This window comes from Vulpes lagopus, chromosome 18 (assembly GCF_018345385.1).
Source record: "Vulpes lagopus strain Blue_001 chromosome 18, ASM1834538v1, whole genome shotgun sequence".
NCBI lineage: Eukaryota > Metazoa > Chordata > Mammalia > Carnivora > Canidae > Vulpes > Vulpes lagopus.
This window is the reverse complement of record NC_054841.1, coordinates 44038848-44064011: the sequence shown is the minus strand read 5'-3', so window position 1 is coordinate 44064011 and position 25164 is coordinate 44038848. Positions and strand designations below refer to the sequence as shown.

Here is a 25164-nt window from a genome sequence, read left to right as displayed (position 1 = left end):
CAGGGTCATGAGAGCCCTGCATTGGGCTCCATGCTGGGCATGGAGTCTGCTTGGGGCTTTCTCTCCCTCTACTCCTCACTCCCATTCTCTCTCTCAAATAAATAAACAAATCTTTAAAGAGAGAGAGAGAGAGAGAGCCAACTGCCACACAGACCAATGTGGGCTCCAGCTGCCTGAAGGTGCATCTCATATGCTAAGTGGGAGGTGATATCTTCCTGTGCTCAGCACTGATTATTACACACTTAGTGAACAGTACACCTCTGATCTGGATCCCATTCTGGGGTGTAGACACTGACTATGGGTTAACATCCTAAGGCAGGACAAGTGTCTTGAGACCAGGTTCCAGAAGAGGGGTTGGTGAATTGAAAAAGCCAGGGAGGAGTTCCCATTCTGAACTGAAGCCTGAAGGTCCATCTGAGATCTGGCTTGCATTGTTGATTAAGTAGGGAAGAGATCTCTTTTGTCTTGACACATGAGGCAGAGAGATAGGACCAGTTGCCACATGTTCTAGAGAGGGACATTTGAGCTGAATACCATAAGGAAGAAGTCTTCCAAAAATTTGTAGTAGGAGAACTTTGCAAAATTGTAAGCTCTGTATCACTAAATGATACGCCATTGAGGATGGATGGACACTTGATTGTGATGTCTGTTCTTCCATCAGTTCAGTGCCAAACAGACACCCAGCACTGTTTAGGCATTGAGGATAGAGTAGGAAGCAACATTGAGGATAGAGTAGGAGGTGATATGCCTATCACCATAGGCACTGGTGATACTTACATCCCATGGGAGAAAGGTGTATAATAAATAAATATATAGTAAATCATGTAGCATATTAATGATGGTATATACTATGGAGAAAAATGAGGCAGATTAAGGGGACTGAAAGTTCTGGGTGGAGACATGTGTGAACTTTTCAGCACCATGATGGAGGAAGCTCTAAGGAGAGCTAACATTTGAATAATGCCTGAGGGACGTGTGATAGTGAATGTGTGGATGTCTGGGGCAGGGATGTTCCTGAGGGGACAAAGAGCAGGTGCAAAGGCATGGGCATGGGATGTGTTTGTGAAACAGTGGGCAGGCCAGTGAGGCCAAGGAGGGGCAAGTTCCAGGAGATGAGGTCAGAGGGTCCTGGAAGCCATTTATTCTGAGAGTGACAGGACCCTAATGGAGGGTTTAAGCAGAGTGGTAATATGCTCCCCCTTAGACCTTCAAGTCATTCTGGCTGCTCTGTGGGGGCACAGAGCTGGAAGAGATGAGGGAAAAACAAGGAGACCACCCACGGGCCTATGCAGCAATCCTAAGGAGGGACGATGGTGGCTCACCCAGGACCACAGCTGCAGAGGTGGTGAAAGGTGGCCAAATTCTGGATGCATTCTGAAGGTCCATCCAAGAGAATTTTCTGATAGCCTGGACATGGGTTCTAGGGGTCTGGAGTCACCAAGGATGACTCCAAGGTTTCTTCCAGCCTCTACAATGATGGAGACACAATTTACTTATAAGACCATGGGAGGAACAGATTTGCAGGAGGTTAGGAGCCCAGGCCTGAACATATTTGAGCTGTCCCACAGGTGACTGGGGGCAAGGGTCTAGGATCATCAGCATGTGGATGACATTTAAAGCTATAAGCCCAGAAGTGAGTGTGGAGAGAAAAGAGAACTGGTCAGAAGACAGTGTTGTTGTTTTTTGTCCAGTGAGGAGATGAGGACAAATCAACCAAGGAGACTGAGGGGGAGCGGTAGGGAGGTGAGCCAGGGCTGTTTGGAGCCCAGAAGCCAAGAAGAGGAAGTCTCTCCAGGAGTGAACCACTTGCTGCTGTTCCAGCAATTGAGAAGATTGTGAATCAGCTTCAGATTTAGCACCATGATTTTACGAGAGCAGTTACAGGGAAGTGAAGGGGCACCTGCTGGTTTCCAGTGGGATCAAGAATCTATTCAAGGGATACTATATTGGAAGAAAATTTGTACTGAGAGATGTGCCCCCTCTGAAACCTCAGATTCTACATTCTTACTCTTTTCACTCCGGAAGAAGTTTTGATTTGTGGAGGATGGCTGAAGGGGCATAAACTACCTCAAATCCCAAAGGTCCAAAGAATGCTCAGGTAAATTTTCTCCTGTTGATCCATTCCTCCAGCTGCTTTATGGGTGAAAATGGCAGTAATCATTTGTGTCCAGGCCACTCTGCTTGGAGGTGGGGGTCATGACTGAGATATCAGGAATCTCAGATGAGGTTTCAGACAGATCACTGTTTTCAAAGAATCTCTCAACACACTGCAACTACTTCCTTTCCTCTCTGTCCTGAGAACCAGGTCAGTGATGTATTTAACCAACATTTTAAAGATGGAGAAATAGGCAGAGAAGTGTAGAATCTTGCAGTGGAGACAGACTGGCTAAGACTGGTCTTTTATCCTAAATTTATCCACAAACCTACTGAATTTGCAGAGGTTCTGTGTGTTGGTAAGACTTGTCCCAAAGGTTTCTTGCTGAGAAGGGGCCACTTAAATTTAGAGTGGTCATGTGTTCTAGCTCCCCCTTCCTCCTATCCTTCTTGAAAAAGGAATTTAGCATCTGCAAAACCAGTATCTTCCTCCCTGAGAGCAGGAAAGAGGATCCCATCCTCTCTCTGGTGGGTTTCTGCAATACAATGTGTGGGAGACATAGCTCATTTCCTGCCCATATCTCATCAGCATCAACCATTTTCATGCACATAGGCTGTACTTCCAACTTCCAGCATCAACTATGTCAGGACATTCTCTGCTCTGCCTTCACATGGGACAGGCTGGAGTCTTTTACCAGTGACTAATGGGAGTAGGTGTGTACATACCTCCACTCTCTCACTCCTGGGGGAGAACCCTGATGCACGTGTTCCCCACCATCTCCCAGAATTTTCCCATGGGACTGAGTCCCAGTTGTCTAGGGCAGTAGCCTGCTTGACAGCACACTGTTGGGTGCTTCTGTGTCTCCTTTGCCTCTCTCTCATTCAGGTTTCCTGGGATCCAGTCCCAAATAAATTACTTGCTCTTAAATATTTGTCTGAAGGTCTACTTCTAGAAAATACAAATTTGACTATAGGGGAAAAGGTTCCAACATCTGGTGTCCCTAGATTCTGTGTCATTACCCTTCATGGCCATTCCCACCAGGAAGCAGGGTGTGGCTTAGGGAATATGGATTAGAGCCATGAATGAATGGGGTAGGGGCCCGATCCAGCTCTACTATTCAGTCTCTAGCCAGAGTTCTCTCATCTTTAAGATGAACAGGGTGGGCTAGCTCATCATTAAGGTCATTTTCAGTATTCAAGTTCTACATTTTGAAGAACAGAAAGAGTAGCTAGAAGATCCCAATCTATTTCTGCATAAGTGAAATAATATTTGGTAAAAAACAAAAACAAAAAACAACAGAACAAAACTCAAAAAGAAAAAAAAAAGAAGGGGAGAAGGAAGAGGGTAGTGATGGAGGAAGGAGAGAAGAAAACGGAAAGAAAAAATAAGAAAAAAGCACCAACTTCCAGGAAAATTTTTTTCTTTGGAACTGAGCGAATGAACAGTTTCCACCTGAGTTTCCTGGTATGTGATCCAACACTGGCATATTGACTTAGTGAGTATAAATCACAGATCCACAGTTGGGAATCAAGATAAGCAAATGCTTATTCCATTTGATGGCAAACACCACAAAGTTCAGTTACTGTTACCTCTTCCACTGACTTACAGAAATCCAGAGGCCCCCAAACCAAATGCTGTTTGAAGTCCTTTTACAGAGACAGACACTTCTCTTGTTATTTAAATATAATAAACATGGGGAGAACCAGAAGGAGAGAAAGATGACTTCATATAGGACTACCTGAAATAAAGGAAAATTGCACAAAAAAATGCTGCATTGAGATTTTACCTTGAAAAATAAAATGCAGAGACCTAACGTTTCCTTAAAAATTTATGTTCTAAGAGCAACCATACACTGATTGCTATTATGAATGGGGGTGGTGGTGGTGGATCTTGTTGATTGCTCCTTGGTATAATTTTCCCATAGAGCAGTGGAAGAACATGAGATAACAATGCCTCTTTCTTTCTTTCTTTCTTTCTTTCTTTCTTTCTTTCTTTCTTTCTCTTTCTTAAGATTTAATTAATTTATTTATTCATGAGAGATACATGCACACAGAGGCAGAGACACAGGCAGAGGGAGAAGCAGGCTCCATGCAGGGAGCCTGATGTGGGACTTGATCCTGGGACTCCAGGGTCACACCCTAGGCCGAAGGCAGGCACTCAACCACTGAGCTACCCAGGCTTCCCAACAATAAATGCTCTTTCAGGTCTACTTTCCCATAATCACAAAGAGAGTTTGGGGGGAAATATTCAAGGATTTCATCCAGTTTTCCAAGTCTCCAATCCCACTCCTTTACTATTGGAGTCATTTTCTTTGGAATGATATAGAACCTTTGTCATCATTCTTATGTTCATTCTCAGTCGTGAGACCTTCATTTAGTAGTGTCTTTGTGTGGGGGGTATAAGCAATTCTCCAACACATCAACTTCATGAGATTTGCATTTCTGTGGGATAGTACATTGTTCAACAAATAGCCATTAACTGGATAAAAAGACTGATATAACAGGTGGAAAGATGCTACTGTTATAAGCAGGGAAGGGTATATAAGGGGGGCTTGTTTTTTTCAAGTGCTCAATTCCCTAATGAACATTGTGTATTTTCACAACTCTGCTTCCCTATGCAAACTGCTTAACAGCAGGGGCTCAGGTAATGTATCCTGTACATCAATGAGCACCCCTGGCTCCATTATACATTATACTCTTTGTCCACTTAAAAAAATATAATATCATTTTTCTTCTTTTTAAAATCTTATTGTTATATGGTGATTTCACAGAGACTATAAAATCCTTCCCGACAAATGGACCAAGTGGTTACTAATCTGCAAAGGAAAGCTATTGACTTAGTTATGCTTCTTCATTGAGCTGCGTGTGTGGACATAAGACACAGCAAAGATACCAAAGGACCAATTTAAACTCATGTTGTAGAATAATGCATTAGGATCTGGAAAACTGTATAATTCATTTGGCATTTACCAACCTATAATTTCACATTGCTTGTCGCCTTAAAGGTTTATGTAAACCTTATACTGCTAATAATACTCAAAAATGCACCTATTTCCCTTACACCCTCACCCCCCATATCACCATCACCACAGAAAGCAAATATCAGAAGAATCCATTTGGACAGCCAAGTTTAGGAGTTTACTAGAGCTTATCATCTGCGCACTTCAATAACAAAATTGAAAGACAGCTACAGGAGTTCAAAGAAGAGGAGATATGTCCACTTGGTAAAATCAGGGAAGGCTTCTTGCAGGGGGGACACTAAATAGAGCCCTGAAGAACAAAAATGACTTGAACTTTCAGAATTGGGAGATGGTGTGGAGTGAAAAGAGAGGAGAAAGGCATTTCAGCTAGATATGTATGCACACATATGTATGCACACACTTGTCCAGAGGTACAAAAATGGGAGATAGACACCAAGCTGTTTGGTTCTGCTAAAAATGTGGGTAGCTGAGAGATAGCCAGGAATGGGAAATAGCTACCAGGATGTGACCATGGAAGGTGGATCTTGCAGGTAAAAGATGACATTAGAGAGGAGATTCTGGAAGGTTAGTCGATGTGAAAATAGATTTGAGGAAGAGAAGCTAAAAGGCAGAAAGACAGGGGTGAAGGGACTCTGGCAGTCAAGTTGCCCAGGAATCAAGTTCTGCATTGGATGGTGTTAATGGACTTGAAAGGAAAAGACAGACACAAGAAATGCTGTGATGGAGGCATCAATCAGATTTGACAACAGGCTGGATGTGGGGTATCTGCCATGAGGCTGAGGCTTAAAATGTGAGACAGAATCCAAGAGATACACACACACTGCACCTGAAGAACTCAGGTGGGATGGTGGGATGGCTACTTTTATGTGTTAACTTGAATGGGTCACGGAGTGTCCTGATATTTGGTTATATATTATTTCCAGGCATGTCTGCAAGGGTTCCTGCCTTCCCCAGTGTGGGTGGGCCTCACTGAATCCATTGAAGGCCTGAAGAGAATAATGGACTGAGAAAGAAATGTTTCTTCACCTGTCTTTGGGCTAGAACATTGGTCTCTTGCCTTCAGACCTGGACTTGTACTGGAACTTACATCAATGGCTTTCATGGGTCTCAGGCCTTTGGACTTGGAACTATACCATCAGCTTTCCTGGAGTCTCCAACTTGCTGACTCACCCTGCAGATCTTGGGCCTCCATAATCATGTGAGTCAATTCCTTATAGTAAATCACTTTATCGGTATGTGAGTGAGTGAGTGAGTGTGTGTGTGTGTGTGTGTGTGTGTGTGTATTGGGGAGTGGAGGCCAGAGAAGGAGGCGAGTCATATCTGACAGGTTCTCAAAGAGTATCTTTGAGTTGACTCATTTTTCTGGTGCCTTCCCTGAAGATAACTATCTGGATCCACTCAACTTATCCATCCCTCCTTTACACCCTCATGTCTGTTCATTAATTCACGAAGGAGCCTGGGGGGGGGGGTGGCTACAGAATGGCAGGACTGACAGGTGAACCAGGATTTAAAGCACATACACACTGGAATGGCCAAGGGAGGCTGGACCCAAAGCACAACAGTGAGGTTCAGTTCATAGTTTGACCAGTACTAGCTGTGTGTGAACAACCCCCTTCTGAGCATCTGCCCACCCATCTGCCCTGGTCATTCTTCTGGGGTTTATGACCTTCCTTGGCTTTCTTCCCTCTCCACCCTCAGTCCTATATGCCCTATGCCCCCTCTGATCTCTCTCCTACCCATAAAGGGACACACAAATGTTTTCTATTGGTATTTATGGACAGAGAAGAGGTTAGTTAGCATACTTTCCTGGGCTCTAAAAATTCACTCTTCAGAGTCAGATGAATGCAATTTGCAAAGTAATAGTTCAGATTCAAATTTACAGAGAAGTTTTAGAGCTTCATTGGAGCTTGAAATCCCTTATAAGGAATGTGTTTCTGCATTTCAGCACCAAATAATTTTTAAACACTCTGAGCTTTGGAATAAAAAATAAAATCAATACCAACTGCCATCACTTCTGTGGGCACTGCCTGAACTGTTCTCAGCAAGAATCATCCCTGCTGTAAGAAGCTCTGTTAAGTGACAGAAGTCCCCTTCCCCCATGCTGGAAGCCCTAAGCACTCAGCAGGTAGTAATTAGAAAAAGAAAATCCACACACACCAGTGAGCAGTGTGTTCATGTGGAACCCAAGCAGGCAGCCCATCCTCATCTGCACCCCAGAATAACTCTCAAGGGTTACTGAGAGTTATTCTGCTGAACACGGAGCCCCAGGTATGATGTCAAGGCCCACTCTATGTCAGGGACAGAAAGAGTGGGAGGGCTGGCTAGTTTGGCCAGCTCTCCTTTGCTGGGCCAAACAGCAAAGCCCAGCTGGGGGCATCAGGAGGCCCAACCCGAGGATGATTTCAGGCATTGGGAACAATGACTGCCAGGGCAGGAATTCGAACTGGGTGTCAGAACAGGCTTCAGAGGGCGGCATAGCTGTTTGGAGCATAAACAGGTGAGAGGCAGCCTCTTCTTTCACAGCCCACTAAACCTCCTGCTGCTGCTTCCAGCCACCATCCAGTGGAAGATCTGGGAAAAAAGCAGCTTGATAGGTAGAATTTCCTTTTTCTTTTCAAAGCCATTAAGGTATGTTAGTTTTCTTTTGGTTTGGCATGTTCACCAGACTGATTCGCAGGGAAAACTGAAGCTTTGACAATTTGGTGGTTGTGAGTTGCTGGAGAAGAGGATGAAATATCAGGTCTTTAAACAGAGATGCCATAGGGGGATGTCAGAAAGCCTGTGATGGAAAGAATATCTTCAAAATAAGGACAGCATGTTAAGATATAAGAATATCTTTTCAAAATAAGGATGCACAAATCTGGTGATAATTCCAATGGCAGGCTCATGGAATTGGACCTGTATCTCTTAATGGCAGTCAGTATAAATTGCTAACAATACTAGGAATCGGTTGATGCCAGCTTCAGAAACTCACATGTTGCTTGTTACATTCTAGCACCAAAGCTACATTTTATAGAAAGAAAGGGAAAAAGAAGGGAAGGGATGAATAAGGAGGGAAGGGAGGAAGAGAAGAAGAAAGGAGAAAAGAAATGAAAAGAAGAAAAGATCTTTGTTTGTGGAGAAAGCTTAGTAAAAGTTCTATTTGGAAACAGACTGGGCAGTAGATTGAAGTGATGTAAAAAATTGTAGAGAAAAAACTAGAAATAAACACAGGGTGAAAGTCTAAACATCAGACAGCTGTGGTTGAACTGGGTGAGAGTATGGAACTTTAATTAAATCTGCTCAGTCAGGCACTTCATACAAATTGGTCTTTAACCATTCCACGTGGTCCTGGGTTTCCCCAAACCTAAGGCCATTGCAGGACTGAGATGAAGTCAGTGAAGTCGATTGCTCTCACCCGGTATTATCTGCCTATCAGGAGTCAGATGCCCCAGGCAGCTGTGCAAGGAGGTGGGAGCATGGACTTCTCTGTGAAACAGCTGCAGGGCTGAGGGCCTGCTCTGCCATTTCCTGGCAAATCCCTGACGCCTCTGAGCCTGCTTTGTCCTTTGTCAGATGGAATAACTTTTACTGTATTAGTTAATCTACGCTCTGTGACAAAGTACCCTCAAACTTAGCAACTGAACACAAAAACGCTATTATTTCACAGAGTTTCTGAGGGTTCAGAATTTGGAAGTGGCTCATCTGGGTCATTCTGGCTCAAGGTCTCATTAGGTTACAGGACGATGTTGGTTGGGGTCACAGTCATCTGATGACTTCCAGGAGTAGAAGAGACTGCTTCCGAAGTGGCTCAGTCACAGGGCTGGCAAATTGGTGGTGTTGGCAGGAAGCCTCAGCTTCTCCCCACGTTGACCTCACCACAAGGCTGCTTGAGTGTCTTCACAGCATGGCTGCCTCTTCCCCCAGGACAAGTGACCCAAGAGAGAAGGGGAGGCAGAAGCTACTGTGCCTTTTATGGCCAGCCTCCAAAGCCACATACTGCCTTTTCCACAATATACTATTGATTACATGGCTTTTCCTTGTTCAGTGTGGGAAGGGAATAAAGACCCCTGAATACCAGGAAGTGGGAAGTCACCTTGGAGGCTGGCTATCATATTTGTCAAATATTTGCCTTCATTTCTCAAATTAAGGGTAACTATACCCTGATGTTATTAGGAGGGATAAACAAGAAAATGCACGTGTAGTGCCTTGCTCTCAGTAAAACCCATTGCCTCTCACTAGGATACAGGCCAACTTTAGTCTGGGGGAGATGAAAACTACAGGGTACACTCAATGCAGGCACCACAGAGAGAGTCTGGGAAGTAGGGGAAGCTCAGCTTGAATAGAAATCTGTCACATTACAACCTTAAAGTAATACCTGGGAGATGACTCTTTAACTGTGAGAGACAGATAGCATGTTGGCATGTTCACCAGACTGATTCGCAGGGAAACCGTGCAACAGAGTGGGCTCCTCTAAAGGAAAAGGAAAAATGTAGGCCAAGGGCAGAATGGGCTGCATGAATCTATAGACAGTTCTGGTTTCAAATATTCTGACCCGTTGTTCATAACAAATCACCAAACCACTCAAGCAAATTCCAATACTTCAGCACCCAAATGGCTTCCCAATTTAACTCTTTCACCTGGAAGTGGCATAAACCTTGGTCAGACCAAGTATTCCAACGTGGGTGTGGGAGGAAGGGGAAATAGACCCCTGAGTGGGGGAGGCAAACACTCAGACTTGGGACTCGCTAATCAGAATGGTCACTGGAAGAGGGGGATGCTGGGAATTTGGAGGATAAAAGGATTTGGAATGAGACGAAGAGGAGAAGGTGGCTAAGGCTAATGGACTGCATACTCTTTCAGGAATGGAACAAAGGCTGAGCGAAAAGGGGTTGTTCTGATGTGAGGATACAGAGCTGGTGAGAGGTGAGGGAAGGTGGGGGAGTCACTGGAGAAATTCCTCAGAGGCGGCAATTTGGGTTTGGAGCCAACACCCAAAGGCAGATAGGGTGGGGACTCACACTTGGGTGGTATTAGAGATGTTGCCCGTGTGGCATGAACCTGGTTTAGAACCATCTAATGCCTTGACAGACCTTGGTTAACATGCAGATTTCTGATTCTTTCCACCCTTTGTGATGTTGCACCAGGAAAAGTGCTCCCGAGTATTTCCCTAGAACACGGTCCTGAATGCAACCAAACCCTTCATCGGGACCCTCAGGAGCCAGGCCAGCCTCACCCCTAGCTCTGCCATCTGGGTCCTCCCTCTCCAGAAGCACTGGCTTCCTCTGTTCCTGTAAGTTGCCCCATAGTTCCCATCTCATGGCCCTTGTGTAGAAGTTCTCTGCCTGGAAATATTCTAGGTCTTTGCCCATCTGGCCTCAGCCCCAAAGAGCCCTTTGCTCCCTGTGGCACGTGAGGCGGTCCTGTTCCAGCCCTTTACTCTCCATGAGTCACCAAGGTTAACCTGTCTTAGTATCTTCAGACTATTTCTATTGGAAATGACCTTGTTGATTTAATGGGTGCTTATTTGCCATCTGTCTTCCCTCGGCTGGAATAACAGGGGCCCTTTCAGTCTTGTCATCATTTTCCCAAGCACTAGAACTACCACTCAGTAAATGATCACGGATTAAATAAGTGGCTGGACCATACCAGGGCTGTGTGGGGCTGCCTTTTGTGGGATGATGCCACTGCAGCCCCAGGCCTTCCTTGGAAATTCTTCCACACCTGGAATGATGGGGCTCACTTGCATACCCGGCTCAGTGGGAGCAGAGCCCCAAGGTAGCAGCAGTTGGTACCCCAGGAATTCACAGAGTTTTCTTGGTTTATGAGCATGCATAGCTCCAAGGCTGCCAATATCACACTTAATTCCAGAATGAATAAGTGATTCGATGAACAACAAGAAAAGAACTAAAGGGAAAATGTGTCTGGACACTCTGAAAGCTCCGGGAACCCTCTCCTTCCTTCTGACAGAGAAAGGACTTCCCTCTGAAACAGTGGCTAAGTGGTTTGACACCGGCCAGCCCACTTGGGCAGACAGATATTTAGACTGTCCACAGGGTCTGGTTACAAATATAAAGTCAATTCTGGTCTACTTATGGGGTTCACTGATTTCTGTCTCTGGTGGAGCTTGCTTGACATCTGAGCACCAAAAGCCTTCAAACAAACTCAGAAATACCGACTATGGTCCCCACTTCTTCACACCACTCTTCTTTGGAAAAGGAGAGAAATTAGGGAATGCAAAATTGAAAACATAAATAGCCAACAGCATGCACCCCCCACCAGGGGCCTGGCTCATCAGTTGGGGACCTTCAGTGGGCCGATGCTGTGGCATGGCCAGGAGTGCTCAGACCAGAACCCCACAGAATTTTGGGCCAGGATCATGTAGGACTAGTGAAGTAAGCCCCAATCCTGGCCACATCAGGGCCAGAAACTTGATTAATCATAAGGAGTCTTCTACTTCTAAATCACACTTGGGTTCATCCAGGAGTTGCTGGCAGGGTCTGACAGCAGGATCTAAAGGCAACAGAAGACTGAAGAGGGCCAGAAGTTGAACCTATCACTTGGATAAAAGCAAGAGATTTTTCTGCCTTACTTTGGTCTACAGCTTTGTTCAGGAAACCAACCAGGGACACCCCTGAGCTTTGCCTCCTCAGGGCAAGTAAGACCCCACCTGGCTGTCCTTCTCCATCTTTCCTCCTTTTCCCGGCAACAGAGTGGACTCCTCTAAAAGGAAAAATGTAGGCCAAGGGCAGAATGGGCTGCACGAATCAATCAGGGGCAACCCCAAGCAACGTGGGACAGTGGGAGGGCAAGCCTCTGCTGCTCTGTGCTGTGGACAGTCTCTGCACAATAGCAGGGGCATTAGAAAGGGTCTTGACATCAATTTTGTCCCACAACACATTTCACTACCTGCTGTAGTCAGGCGTGTATACACGCAGCTCAGAACAGTCTCAGCTTCTGCAAGGAGCCATCATCTGGTTTTTCACTCAGAGACAGCCCCCCCACGCCCCCCCCAACTAGGCTGCTGGTCTCAGCACTTTCTATAGAAAGTTCTATAAGAGAAAGCCTTAAAGGAAATTCCATATGTGTAGACACTTCTAGACTAGAGAGAAGAGCTGACAATCTGGGGTGGCCTCTTCCTTCAATCACAAATCGTGTTTTTTTCTATAACCTTCTACCAAGAGAGACCTCCCTGCATGGCTTTGCTTTGCTGGGTTTTGTTCCACAGTGATTAAGAATACAAATTCTAGAACGGGACTGTCTAGTTCTGAATCCCAACTCTGCTATTCCTGGATGTGTGCTCTGGGACAAGTTTCCTCACCTCGCTCTCTGGGCTCAATCTTCCTATCTATAAAATGAGGTAAACAGCTACTCCATGGGGCTGATGGAAGCATTAACTGAGTTGATATCTGTATCTAGATCTAGAACATTTTATATGAACCCAGATGAAATCCCAATAAAGATGAGGTGTTAATACTAAACCTATTTTTTTAAAAGTCAGCTTAAAAAATATTTATTTATTTGAGAAATAGACAGAGAGAGAGAGAAGAGAGATAGCAAAAAAGGGTGTTGGTGCAGAGGGAGAAGCAGACTCCCTGATGAGCAGGGAGCCCAATGCAGGGCTCAATCGCAAGGCAGTGGCTTAACTGACTGAGCCACCCAGGCGCTCCTAAAACTATCTTTAATTGAAATTCAAAATAGATGGTAACTGGAAGCAGAAGAATGTTACATATTGTTAAAAAAACAAAAAAGGAAAACAGACAAAGATGCTATGGGGAGCCCAGAACCCATGTTTCTAGAGTGTCACAGTAATCAGAGGCAGAGCAAGAGAGTGCAAAAAACAAGGTTTACTGTATAATAACCAAGATCTTGACATGATGAAAGCTAGGGGTCCCATGCTGTTAACAGCTGACCTCGCCCTGCATCCCCGCACTGGGTGCTACTGCATCAAGGACCCTAATTCTGATTTTCTACGCCCCAACTGCAGCCACAGTTTGAGTTGGGGAAAAAAATGACAAACAAATAAAGCACACCCAAGCTATTCTCTTGCCCTATCTTCTGAAGAGTGGCAGCTCATGTATATCCACTGCAGGAAAGAGAGTGCCCCTTCCTGCTGCGCAAACATAAGCCGTCCCCTGGTTGAGTCAAGGGGAGGAAAGCCCCAGGCCAACCTCTATGCCATTTGACTGTAAAAGCCAGACATTTGGTACATGAGCTCTCTTGTTGCCCCAAACCGGTCTGCATGCTATCCGGAAAGGTTAATGACGTTTGTTTATTTCTCACTTGGAGATTCAGGCTCAGGTCCAGTCTTAAGGTTTCCATTTAAATGCAGAGTGATATTTCCCCTGCAGGAAAGAGCAGCTGGATCAGGAGGGCATAAATGTCTTACTTCACATAAATAAAAGGAGATTGGCCTGGAATAGAAAAAAGTGAACTATAAAAGTGTTTTGTTATATTAAAAAAAAAAAGGCAAAAAAGAAATCCACAAAATTTTCCTTGGTTGCTTCTCCTGTTTTAAAGTCGCAAACCGAGTCCTGACGGGTTAGCAAGTAGAGACAGGGCTCATTGGGAACTCAGACAACCTGGAATAAAGACAGCCCCATGGTACCGCAGCCTAGTATGATCTGATAAAATATCCCAGCTCTGTCCGGACCCAGGGTAGGTAGGGGAAAGGAAGTGGTAGAGAAAATCATGAGTCAAGCCACATCATAGTAAATGCTGGGGATTTCAACTGTTCTTACCTGACTTCACCAAATGCAAGATCATGACTACCAGCGAGCTATGGAGCTCCCAGGTGTCAGCTGCAAGTTCACAGAGACTGAGGGTAACATGAGATGGACATTGCAATCCAGGACTCCGGGGTCACTACATCTGAGGTCCTAGATGGAGCTGATCAGGGCTTTCTCTTGCAGTGACACCGGCAGGGGCAGTGGCTCTGTAGGACAGCTGGGCTGGGTTCCTCAGGCAGGCTGAGTACGGCTGTGTGTGACAAAAGCTGCCTAGCAAAGTGGCTGGTGAGTAATAGATGGCTGATCAGGCTTTGAATTGAAAAAAAAATAAAATAAAATCCCACAATGTTATTTTGGCCTCCTTACCAAGTTTCTGGATCTGACACACCAGGGTAGACTTTAGAATATGTTAGATAATATGCTGGCTATTCTCTGAAAAACTAACCCTCCTCAGTTCTCATGACTGATTTGTACTCATTTGTATTGCCAGGACCCATTTATATGGGTCAAGACAAAAATCTTGAATCTTCTATGATTTATCTTATTCTGTCACCCTCACTTCTAGTTCATCAGCAAATCCTCTTGGCACCGTCTCCAAAAATATTCGACATCTGACAACCATTTCTTATAATTGTTACTGCCCCAAATTCAACTCATGCCTCACCATAGACTTCCGAGCTGGTTTCCCTGCCACCATCTTGTCTCCAGAGGGTGCCTTTACCCCCGGGTAGTAGGAGTAAATTTCCCAAAGTATGAATTAGGTAATGTTACTCTATAGCTTGCAACTCTCCAGTGGCTCCCCATTTCACCCAAATCCTCACCAGGATCTGCTTCCAACCAGAGCTCTCTCTCAGCCACACTCTGCCTTCCCTAGGCTCCAAACAGGCCCTTTTCCTGACCCGCAAACATGGCACACTTGTACCTGTCTGAACACCCACTGCTCTTTCTCAGATTTCCATATGGAGTCGCCATGAATACTTGCTGGCAGAAAATGGCTTCGGGCACTGAGCCACTGCCCACTTGGTGACTGATGTCATCGTTGCCGATGTCACTGATCATCATTCCACTAAACCCACAGAGCAGCTTGGTGCCGCAGGTGTCCTTGCCCTACAGGTGAGCTGCCTGGGCTCAGGGAGGTGACGTAGAGCTTCCCTACAGTTCTGCAGCCTGCAGCCTCCTCCTGAAGCTCAGGGTTGCTGGGGATGGTGGTGGTCACTGCACACACCCCTTCCTGCTGCGCTTGCCACTGGTGTTTTTCTTATTCTACCTTGTGAGGTTAGGAGACCAGCCTTTTACACTGTCTCTGGGCAGAAGCTGTCTTGTGCTTAGGGGTCATGCTCTCTCTGCTCAGAGAGACTTAACAGTTCAAAGCAGTGCCCAGAACCAGAGTCTTCATTTTAGATGGTGCCATTTTCTTCATGGAGTGGAATACAGGAGTATTTTCTCACCCCGTGAACCTATCAACAGTTTCAAAGGTCCTTTTCCTGAAAACCCTTTATGAATTGGTATTTCTTCTCCCATCTCCTCTCTGTGACCCTTACTTTGCTTTATTTTTCTTCACAGCACTAACCACCGCCTGGCATAATATATCATCTCCACATTTCACTCCCTCGCTATCTCAAACTCTGTCTGTCTGTCTGCCTGCCTGTCATCTATCTAATCTAGCAATCTATCATCTTTGTTGGGTACTTCACATCCCACAGCCCACTGCTAGAATGTGATTTTGTTTCACTAGTATTTCTTCAGTGCATACTAGGCACTCAGTAAACATATGTTGCATCATTCAATGAACTGACTGACCAAAGAAGGAATATAAAATAAACATTTCCTCTTAGATGATAATCAATGGATTATTACCCTGGCTTTAAACTGACAGATGACAATACAAAGAGACAAGCTACCTTTAATTACCGTTATTGTGCAGGCAGCCCAGGATTGTAAGTCCTGGGGATTCTCAGTGTCAGGAGCTGGCTATGGCTCATGCCATGGGCACTCTGACCATAGCTGCTTGGATCCAAAACATGAAATCTGGTCTGTTCATTGCCCATGCAATGCTCTGTATGCGTGCCAGGTGGTGGGGGGAGGAGATAAGAGCTAAGAGCAGGGAGGACTCTGATGGCCACCCAGCAGAAGGCCTTCTTTGTCTCACTACAGGTATATCTTCATGACTTGCTACCCTTCTGTGTGCTCTTATATCATGGGGAGCTTTCCAGGACTTTGTGTCTGGGGTGGAATTAGAAGGTCATGATTAGAATTCTTCACCTCCCCTAGTGCTGCTGCAGGCTCTGACTGAATAAAGGGCAAGTGTCTTGGTGAGGGGCTCTCTGTGCCAAGTGCTGGGGTGCCTGCACCCCCCTGGAGCCCAAGTGTGAGTGCACAGGCCCAAGACACCAGAGTCCACCAGAAGAACGTTAAGCTCTGCAGTTGCCACATGCACATGCCATTTGGGAGTGAGGGGCATCTGAGGATCCTTCGAGGGATGGTGAGAATGACTGCAACATGGAGGGAGCTTGCTGGGTAAGGCAGGGGCTAAACCTGCTCTCTGAGTTTGGCCTGAGAGAGAGCTAGTTACCTTGGTGCTGCTGGCTGGATCCCTGCAACCCTAAAAGCCTGGTTCTGTGGCTGACATACCGCTCAGCCTCTCAGAGCTCAGTTTCCTCTTTTCTAAAAACAACGTCCTCGTCATAGGGCTGTTGTGAGGACCAGGAGCGTTAATATACACAGAGTGGCAAGACAGTGCCTGGCACAGGGTAAGGACCTAAAGCGTGTTGGTTGAAGAGAAATACTATATAAAACAAGTATCTGTCTGTCAGAGATGCTTCTATCCTCCCTACATTTACCATCGATATCCAGCTTCAGTTGCTGGTCGGGGAGAGGGCTGGTTGTTCACAGCTTATATCTCTTTTTTGTGATTTCACTAAGGGGGAGTTTGGCTCTGATTCAATTTGGCACCAGCCCACAGGGCAGATTCCTACTAAGAGCCCCACTCGTCTACACCAGGAGGCAGTGTGGAGGACACTGTGTTCACTTGGGCAGGATCATGGAAAGAAATGTCATTTGTGTTGAAAAGATGGACTCTCTTTGGCGGATGGGGGGTGCGGTGTCCAGCTGAGATGGCTGTAAGGTTCTGGTCCCCTTGTGCATTGAAAGTCTTGGCCAACCCTGAGAACAGCCCCTCCAAGGATGGAGCTGATCTGAAACCCCATCCCCTTTGTTCACTTTCAAAGAGCAACGTGAGAATTATATGGGAGGAATGTCCAGCTCCGGCTGCCAGAGATGTCTGCTTTCCTCCTCACATTTCTGGAACAGTGCATCTCAGCTCTCAGTGACTGCTACACACAGTCAAGCTGGGTGAAGAGAGGTGACTTCTGTATTTTCTCCCATACAACTTAAGAGTACCACTTCTAAGTACCTCTTTTGCAAACCCACATGCCAGCAATGAAAGAAATAAAGCATGGCCAAGACCACTTTAAATAGTTTCTAATGGCCCTAGGCTCTAGTGAAAGTGGAAGTGAACTGGACAGAAGGGTTTGGGGAGGGGAGTCCAATGTGATGGTTAGAGGATGCCTGAAACAGTGGCAGAAAATGACAAAACTTCAATTTAAAAAATGGGCCAAGCTTTGAACAGAGTCTCCATCAAAGAAGATACTGGATGGCACGTAAGCAAGTGGAAAGATGCTCAACATCATGACTCGTCAGGGAAATGCATATGAAAAACCATAGTGATGCCACCCACCCTCACTAGAATGGCTAAAATTGAAACAAAATGAAACAAATAATACCCAGTGCTGATGATGATGCAGAGTGTCTGCATCCTCACATAGTGTGGGAAATACAAAATGGCTCAGGTACTTTGAAAAACTGCTGGCATTTGCTTACAAACATGCTCACTATGCAACCCAGCAATTGCACTCCTGTATGATCCACCCAAAAGAAATGAAAGCCTGTATTCACATAAAGACCTGTGACAGATCTGTCAGGTGTGTTATATCAGTCAGGGGGAAGCAGCCACTGAGGCAGCATGTGATACTGCAGTTGTCATTTGGTCATTCATCTGTTTTGGATAACTGTCAAGGACCAGAAGCTATATATTTGGGGTAGAACTGATCACATTCTTAGTTCTGGGGAGAAGAAGATAAGGGATGGGTAGTTCTGGATTACCCTAAGCCAACAGGGTTACTCTGGTTCCTTTGGGATTGGTTCAGGGGTGGTCAGGTGACCATCAGATTTTTGTTTGATCATGTCAGGTGGGGGATGAGTAGTAGGGTAGGTAGGGAGACATTCTCCTTCTCTTCTGGTCATTGTGGTGTGTGTTTATGAGTCATGAAACAGCTACAGTCACCTTTTGCCTCAAAGGATAGTCTAAGGAAGGAGTCAGAGAAGGCTGGAGATAAGAGAATCACAGAAAATGGGCTGGAGCCCTGAACAAGGAGGCAAAATAAGCCAGGGACAAGTGCAGTAAGCCAAAGTCAAAGCCTACAAAGAGATCTGGGATGAGGATGCAGAGGCCATCAAGATTGAGCACCACAGAGGTGGGTGGGTGACTTTAATGGAACTCAGGGTTGGGAACAAGTGTGTGTCAGGGGAAGATCAGGTATGGGGTCCTGTCAGTACCTGGCCTTGAAGGGGCAGTGGGGATGGCTGGGGAAAAGAAATGACCAGGAGACACTGAGGGCAGACAGCCAGTTATAGAACTGGGGCATCAAGAGGAGACAGTTCATGCTGCCTGGACCAGCTGGCCAACAGTGGCTGCCTCCTGCCCAAGGCCAAGCTTGGTCCACAAATTTAAGCTGAGCTGAGCCTGCAGATGGGGCTCAAGCAGGTACATCTGCTCTTCTGATTTCAGTTGGTCTCAAATGAGGGCTGGGGATCTGCCTTCTAGCAAAGTCTTCCTGAGGCAGGTGCCCAGCAGCTGTCACTTGGAGAAGTTCTTATTTCACTGGAATGTGACGGATGCAGTGACTGCTCCAGATAGACCTGACCCTGGCCTTGGTTTACTCCCACAGCACAAACTGTCCTCTCCTACTCATTGGATCAAGTACTAGAGCATCCTGCATCCAGAGCGAGGCCTTTGGTGGGACCTGCTCCTCAAGTGCTCCACGGACCACTCACTCTCCCTTGTGCACTTTCATCTCCCTTTCTAGGGGGAATGGCAGGACTCCAGGCCCTGTTTTCAGGGATGTGTGTGGGGCTTCTCGGTCTCAGCTGGTGGGTTCCCCAGTGTCTTGGGGAATCTGGATGCTCTTCAGAACTGGAACATGGTAGGTGATGAGTTGGATTTTGTCTGGAGAACAATAAGCTAGGGACCAAGGTGTACAGGGTAGGCTGGGGTGGTCTGTGGGTCTCTCACCATGTTTATTAGTCTGAATCCTCCATCTGTTTAATGGAAGTGAAAGTCTGGTGGTAGATGATGCCATCTATCTATTATTAGAGAAGCTTCTAGCCAAGCACTGGCTGGGCTAAGTACCTCCATCACCCATCCCCGGGCACCACCATTGTGCAGATAGGTCCCTTCTTTGCATTGCCCCCAGCTCCTACACCACCCACTTTTAGAGAACGCATAAATGCTAGAGATAACCATAATAATGCAAGCATAACATCTGGGAGTTTTCAGCCATAGGCTCCCCATGAGGAAGGAGAATGAATTTTACACATGGGTTCCAATCCAGGCTTTGCCCGCTCAAAGCAGCGCCTCCTGTACCCAGGTCCACTTTTCCTTGCTGTAAGTGATGCTAATACTATCTTATAACTCAGTAGGTGTATTTCTACAAATATTTGTAAGGCACCTTGTGATGCCTGCACATTGGGGAAGTTTAATAAATGAGAGCTGGGGTTGGAGATATATATATATTATATATATATGTATATATATATATACATAAATATATGGAATTTTATATATATATATATAATTTCAATCTGAGTTTTCTTATTTTTTTCCATTTCTCTGCTGAAATTCCCCATCCACTCATTTATTTTTCCCATCTGTCCCTATTTAAGATAGATATTTTAAATTCTTTTCTGCTAATTCTTGTATCTGTATCATCTGTGGTTTGCTTCTGCAGCTGCTTTTCCTTGGTTATGAGTCCTATTCCTGCCTTCAAACAGGTTTTGGATTTTATTACTGCATCCTGGGAATCATATATAGAAGAAAAGTGAGAACTGAGGATACTGATTTTTCCTCCCCTAGAAATTTCAAGTTCTGCTCTCATCTGCTGGCTAAAGCGAGGACGTGATTATTCAGATTTCAGCAAGTGTTCATCTGACTGGGACTGGACGGTGGGTCACTGTGGTCAGCCCCACGTCCTCCACCCAGCTTCGGCAGGAAGGGTTAGTCTCTTAGATCAAAGGACTCGATTTGGGATTCCTCAATTTCAGGTGCTGGGAGAATGTGAGAGATGGCGCAGATGGAATTTCTGCTTCTCAGTTCTGCCTTCACTTGTGTTTTCACTAGCGCATTTGGGGTGGGGTGGAGAGGACTACTGTCCTCTGTTAAGCAAATTATTGTTGTACATGATCATCTTTCAGACTCCAGGACATCCTAGCTGTCTCCAGCACCACCAGGAGCCCGGTTGGCTTCATCTCTAGTCTGCAAAGTTCTGGATGTTCACAGACTTCTGCTCTCCCTGCATCCAGACCAGGCAGGACTCAGCTCACTGACAAAGGGCTTCTCTCTCTGGAAGTCACTTCATCAGGTCTCTCCTGCCTCCACTATTCTCCAGTAGTCCCATTTATGAGTATGATTTTTATATTACCCACATTGGTTTTTGGTGTTCCTGTGGGACCCAAGGTCTTCTGTGTCCTAACTGGAAGCAGCAAGCGCCTAGAATGGTAGCTGTTATTTTTAGCACTGGAGGAAATTCCCTAAATGCAAGACATCCTGGTCCTGAACTCTTTAAGAATCAGCCTAGTGCTAAAGCTTGTGTTTCATTACGGAGAGTCGAAAATGAGACCAACTAGGTGGCTTATTTTTAAAGGCTTAAGTCGAGTTTGTAGCGAATGCTTTGTAGGCTACACTCATGTCTTCCTACCTTTACCGTTTCAGGTCCTTCCAGGGCCTATAGCTTCTATGTCTTTCTGCTTGGAGGTTTTCTCCCGAAGTCCACCCTGCCCATGTCTAGCAGGAGCAGTCCTTACCAACAATTGGTGGAGGCTGGTGGATAAACACCCCATCTTCCTTCTTGGATTGGATACCTTGGAGACCTGTGTTCTAGACAGTCTCCCATTCTCTCAGAAGTAAACCCCAGCTGCTCACAGTGGTAACTTACTTGCTAACACACTTTCCTTGGTAACTTTCTCTGCCTGGTCTCACTTACCCCCTCTCTGGCATGTCCTGGGATCACCTTTCAGATAAACTACCTGCCTTGGAAACACTGCTTAGATTCTTCCGTGGAAACCAAACTGATGGCAGGTTTCAATTCAGATGTGCAACCTCTGGGTGCTCTTTGGGTTTGTGTTGAGGGGCCAGCACGGACAGGGTGTAATGTGGACAAAGGTGATATCAGCTAAGGTTAGATGGCCCTTGCCAGAGAATGTCAGGCACATTTCTAGAATGCCAGGAGAGCTGATGCTAGAGTTCTTTATTATAAAGTGGAGCCATCTGCCGGTCTGTAATAACTGGAATATGAATATCCTAATATAGGATGCAGTTAAACTGTTTACTCTCTCTTTGTGGTTATGTCTTTAAAGCCTAAGAGGCTCTGGATGGTGGATTTAAATTCATAAGTTCATTGTTTTGCAAAACTGGCATGAAGTTTTTGCAACACAGTATGTAAAATACATTAGTCTGTTGCATTGAGAGTTTGGTGTTCCCTCTCTTATTATTTTTTTGTTTTTATTATTTTTATTATTTTTTTAAAGATTGTATTTATTTATCCATGAGAGACACAGAGAGAAAGAGAGAGGCAGAGACACAGGCAGAGGGAAAATCAGGCTCCATGCAGGGAGCCCGACGCGGGACTTGATCCCATGACCCTGGGATCACAACCTGGGCGTGAAGGCAGGCGCTAAACTGCCGAGCCACCCAGGCTGCCTTATTTTTTTGTTTTAAAATAAAGAAAGCTTGTAGGACCACAGCCCTGTACATGTCTTGTGGGGATGCCAAGAGCCTCTCTAAAAGCCACTTTCTAAGAAGCAATTTTCTTCCTGTCCCATAAAACTCCCCAAAGCACCTTAGGCAAACACCAGAACGCCGGGTATGTTTGCAAACTGCAAATACGGCAGACATTTAATTACATCGAATTCATCAGAACCCTAATTGAGACAGGAACTCAAACCTTACTGCTTAATTACTTTGATTTCAGATGAGTAACAGATTTGGTCATGAGCAGCCCTTCAGGCCAGAATACATTAGAAAGAGGCCCAGGGGCACTCGTGGGGAATTCTCACAGTCAAATGAAAGTGCGGAGCCACATAAATAACCAAGCTAAGTGAGACCCATGATTGGATTTATTAATCAGCTCAATTTCCAATATCCATCCCTTGCTGTGGTGTTTCACAGCACCTACTCCACCACCTGGGAATGCTTCTGCGTACATAAGGCAGGATTCGTTTCTCACCTCTTTTTCCTTTCCCTCCCACTGATGAGCTAGCATGAGGTGAAGCCCAGTCCTCTAAGATCATTCTTCTATCAACATCTCCTCATTTGGACTTTCCTTTAGAAGACTTCTCCCTGACCTTCCCTCCTTTCCCCATCTGGCACCCTGTGACTGTTTCACTAGTTAGCAAATTCTGTCCACTTCTTGGCCAAATGATCACAGTGACTTACGATGGGATTTGGAGCTGAGGACTGCATGGATTGTTACTCTTCTGAGAGCTGATAATGGCATCTTTTATTGAGCATTTACCATGCGGGCTGACTCCTGCTTAATGCTGAACATGTTATGTTTCATCCTCATGGTGATGCTAGGTGGAAAGTGGGCTTATATCCACTTGCTTTATAGATTTGAAAACAGGCTCGGAGGGGTGAAAAGGTCACTTCTCCAAGATTTCACAGCCAGCAAATGGCAGAATCGGGATTCAAACCCAGGCCTGATTTCCAGACCCATGTTCTTTCCAAAACATAATTTTGCTCCCTCTGCAAAGACATCATAGATTCTACAAACACCTGAAAGCAGAGACGTAGATGGTCTTAGCAATCTCCAAGTGGGCACAAGACAGGGAAAAACAGAAGGAAATGCTGGCATCCAGAATCATCATGTTGGGCGACTTCTACCAACATCATGGTGGCTACTTCCCTCCACAATGGTGCAGGGCTGTGAGATGAGGTTGCAAAGACCTTTCAGAGGGAGCCAAGTGCCTGGAATTCAGCATGTGCTGAAGTTCAGGAAGCAATCTGCCTTTTAAGTAGGTGTTCTAACCAAGCCAGCAATTAACTGCATTGCTAATAAATTATGAATACTAATGAATGCAAGCCACTTCATATGTAATTAGTTCCCTGCATTTACTAGAGACCTCCCAGTCATTTGTTTCATTTCTTTATGTTACTTCTCCCCCTTTGGGCTCACCTTTCCATCAAGCTGCAGGTACAAATGACTAATGAACTAATGACAACATGAATAACGGCCAGGCTAATAATCATACTGCTAATGGTGACAATGTTAATTAAGAGAGTGTGAACAGCAACAGCCTCTTCTGCAGGATGTGACTATTCCTCTCCGCAGGGCAATGAGAAGACGGTTGACACAGATGAGATCCACCCAAGTGCAGATGGCCCCGAAAGCAAGGACGGAGAGTCAGTTTTTGTTTGTTTGTTTGTTTTGTTTTGGGAGGCACTGGCTATATTTCTAAGAGGTCTAAACCTCTTAGAGGTTTAGAGACCACCATATTGCAGGTCCACAAAATCTAAGAAAAGAGGTAATGGATCACAAGGATGAGAAAAAAGGCAAATGTCAGTCTGGCAAGTTGGGTGGCGCTCGACCACTATGTATGGATGCACCCATCCAGGAGCCCCAGAAGTAACCCTCCATTTGTGGGCTCTGGAGCCAATTCAAGGTGAGATCGAGGTGTCCCTCTGCCTGTCACTCACAAGCAGTGAACCCACCAGGCAGCCCTCACAAATCAATGGCAGTTAGAAACAGGCGGTGGAGAACTGCAACCATGTGCCAGATGCCTCCTGCATAGACTCCAGTCTGCATTAGAAAGATGGGCAGGGTGAGAGGTAGGTGCCCATGGCCAGCTGACTGGACGACAGCACAGGGGCCCAGAACAGGGTGTGGAAGAAGGCTCAAAGGAGCTTTCTTTAGCCTTCAAATCAGCCAGCCACCTCTAGCAGGACCCTGCGGTGTCCTCCACAGTGGGGGAGCTAGTTAGCATCACCATGTTCCTCAATATTGCAAGTAGAGTACCCTAAATGGGCTTCTGGAAGGTGCTTTTCTTAGAAGATATTCAAATTCTGGGTGTCAAGGCAGAGCTCAGGATCAAAGTTCCTATGAGGGAGTTGGGACATCAGAGTTGGCAAACCCTTGGGTGCTGCCACGTTGCCTGGGCTCTCAGCAAGCCTCACACTTAGGTGACTTCAGGGCATCTTCCCGAGGATTTCCAATATAGACACCAGACCCCATGACACTCCCTGGCAGTAGAACAGTCTCCATAGATAAAATGCAGGCATGCAAAGCCCCTCGTGATCCCAAATGTAAGCTAAAGTGGCCATGTACCTGAATTGCTTGATGGCTGTAGCAAAACTGTCCTACACTGTGACAGCTGAGAATGCTTTTTAGCAGAAAAAAAAGAAACGAAACCCTGTCATTTCCTCTCTCTCTCTCTCTCATTTACTCTACTGCCACTGAGGCAAAGCTATATATTAAATGGTTTTAGGTCATTCCAGTTCAGATCATGACATTCAAAATGAGCTCAACACCTTCAGATTGGCAGCCTGCACCTTGAAGCTGGTTAATTATTTATGTGGCCCGGCGCTCTGTATGCCATCAACACGGAGACCAAACAATGGGGCCTGACTGTTTCTACTTCCAGTTGAGCCGGCCTCCTGGGGTGTGAGACCCCATGTCACCGCTGCCCGAGACCACTGGCCCCCATGCTGATGCCACTCCTGCCTCACCTCCCTGCTGTCCCCTCCAACCCCATGCCGCATTCGGCTATCAGCCTTACCTGCCCAGCAAAGAGCCCGCAGACGCCAATGATGCACAGGATATTGAACACTGCAGAGCCCACGATGGTCCCAACTCCCACGTCACCCTTGGTGATGAAGACCCCTGAAACAGACCTAATGTCAGCCTGGCTGCTGTGGCCAGTTGCTTTCTGATGTGGGCATAAGGGAGTTTTCACAAGTGTTAATTAGATTGTTTTCAGTGTCTACAGGAAGCAGCCAAGGGCAGGAGAGAGTTTTAACTCTGCACTGGGGATATTGTTCCATGGGAGCCTGG

General features: G+C 45.8%; 1 protein-coding gene across 1 annotated transcript in view; it reads right to left on the bottom strand.

Annotated features, from left to right (window-relative positions):
* SLC24A3 (solute carrier family 24 member 3) overlaps positions 1–25164 on the bottom strand; it is a 482065-nt gene that overhangs the window by 101695 nt on the left and 355206 nt on the right. Inside the window, exon 6 of the mRNA XM_041732814.1 lies at positions 24890–24993. Coding sequence (XP_041588748.1) covers positions 24890–24993 — 104 coding nt within the window. The remainder of the gene's footprint in view (positions 1–24889; positions 24994–25164) is intronic.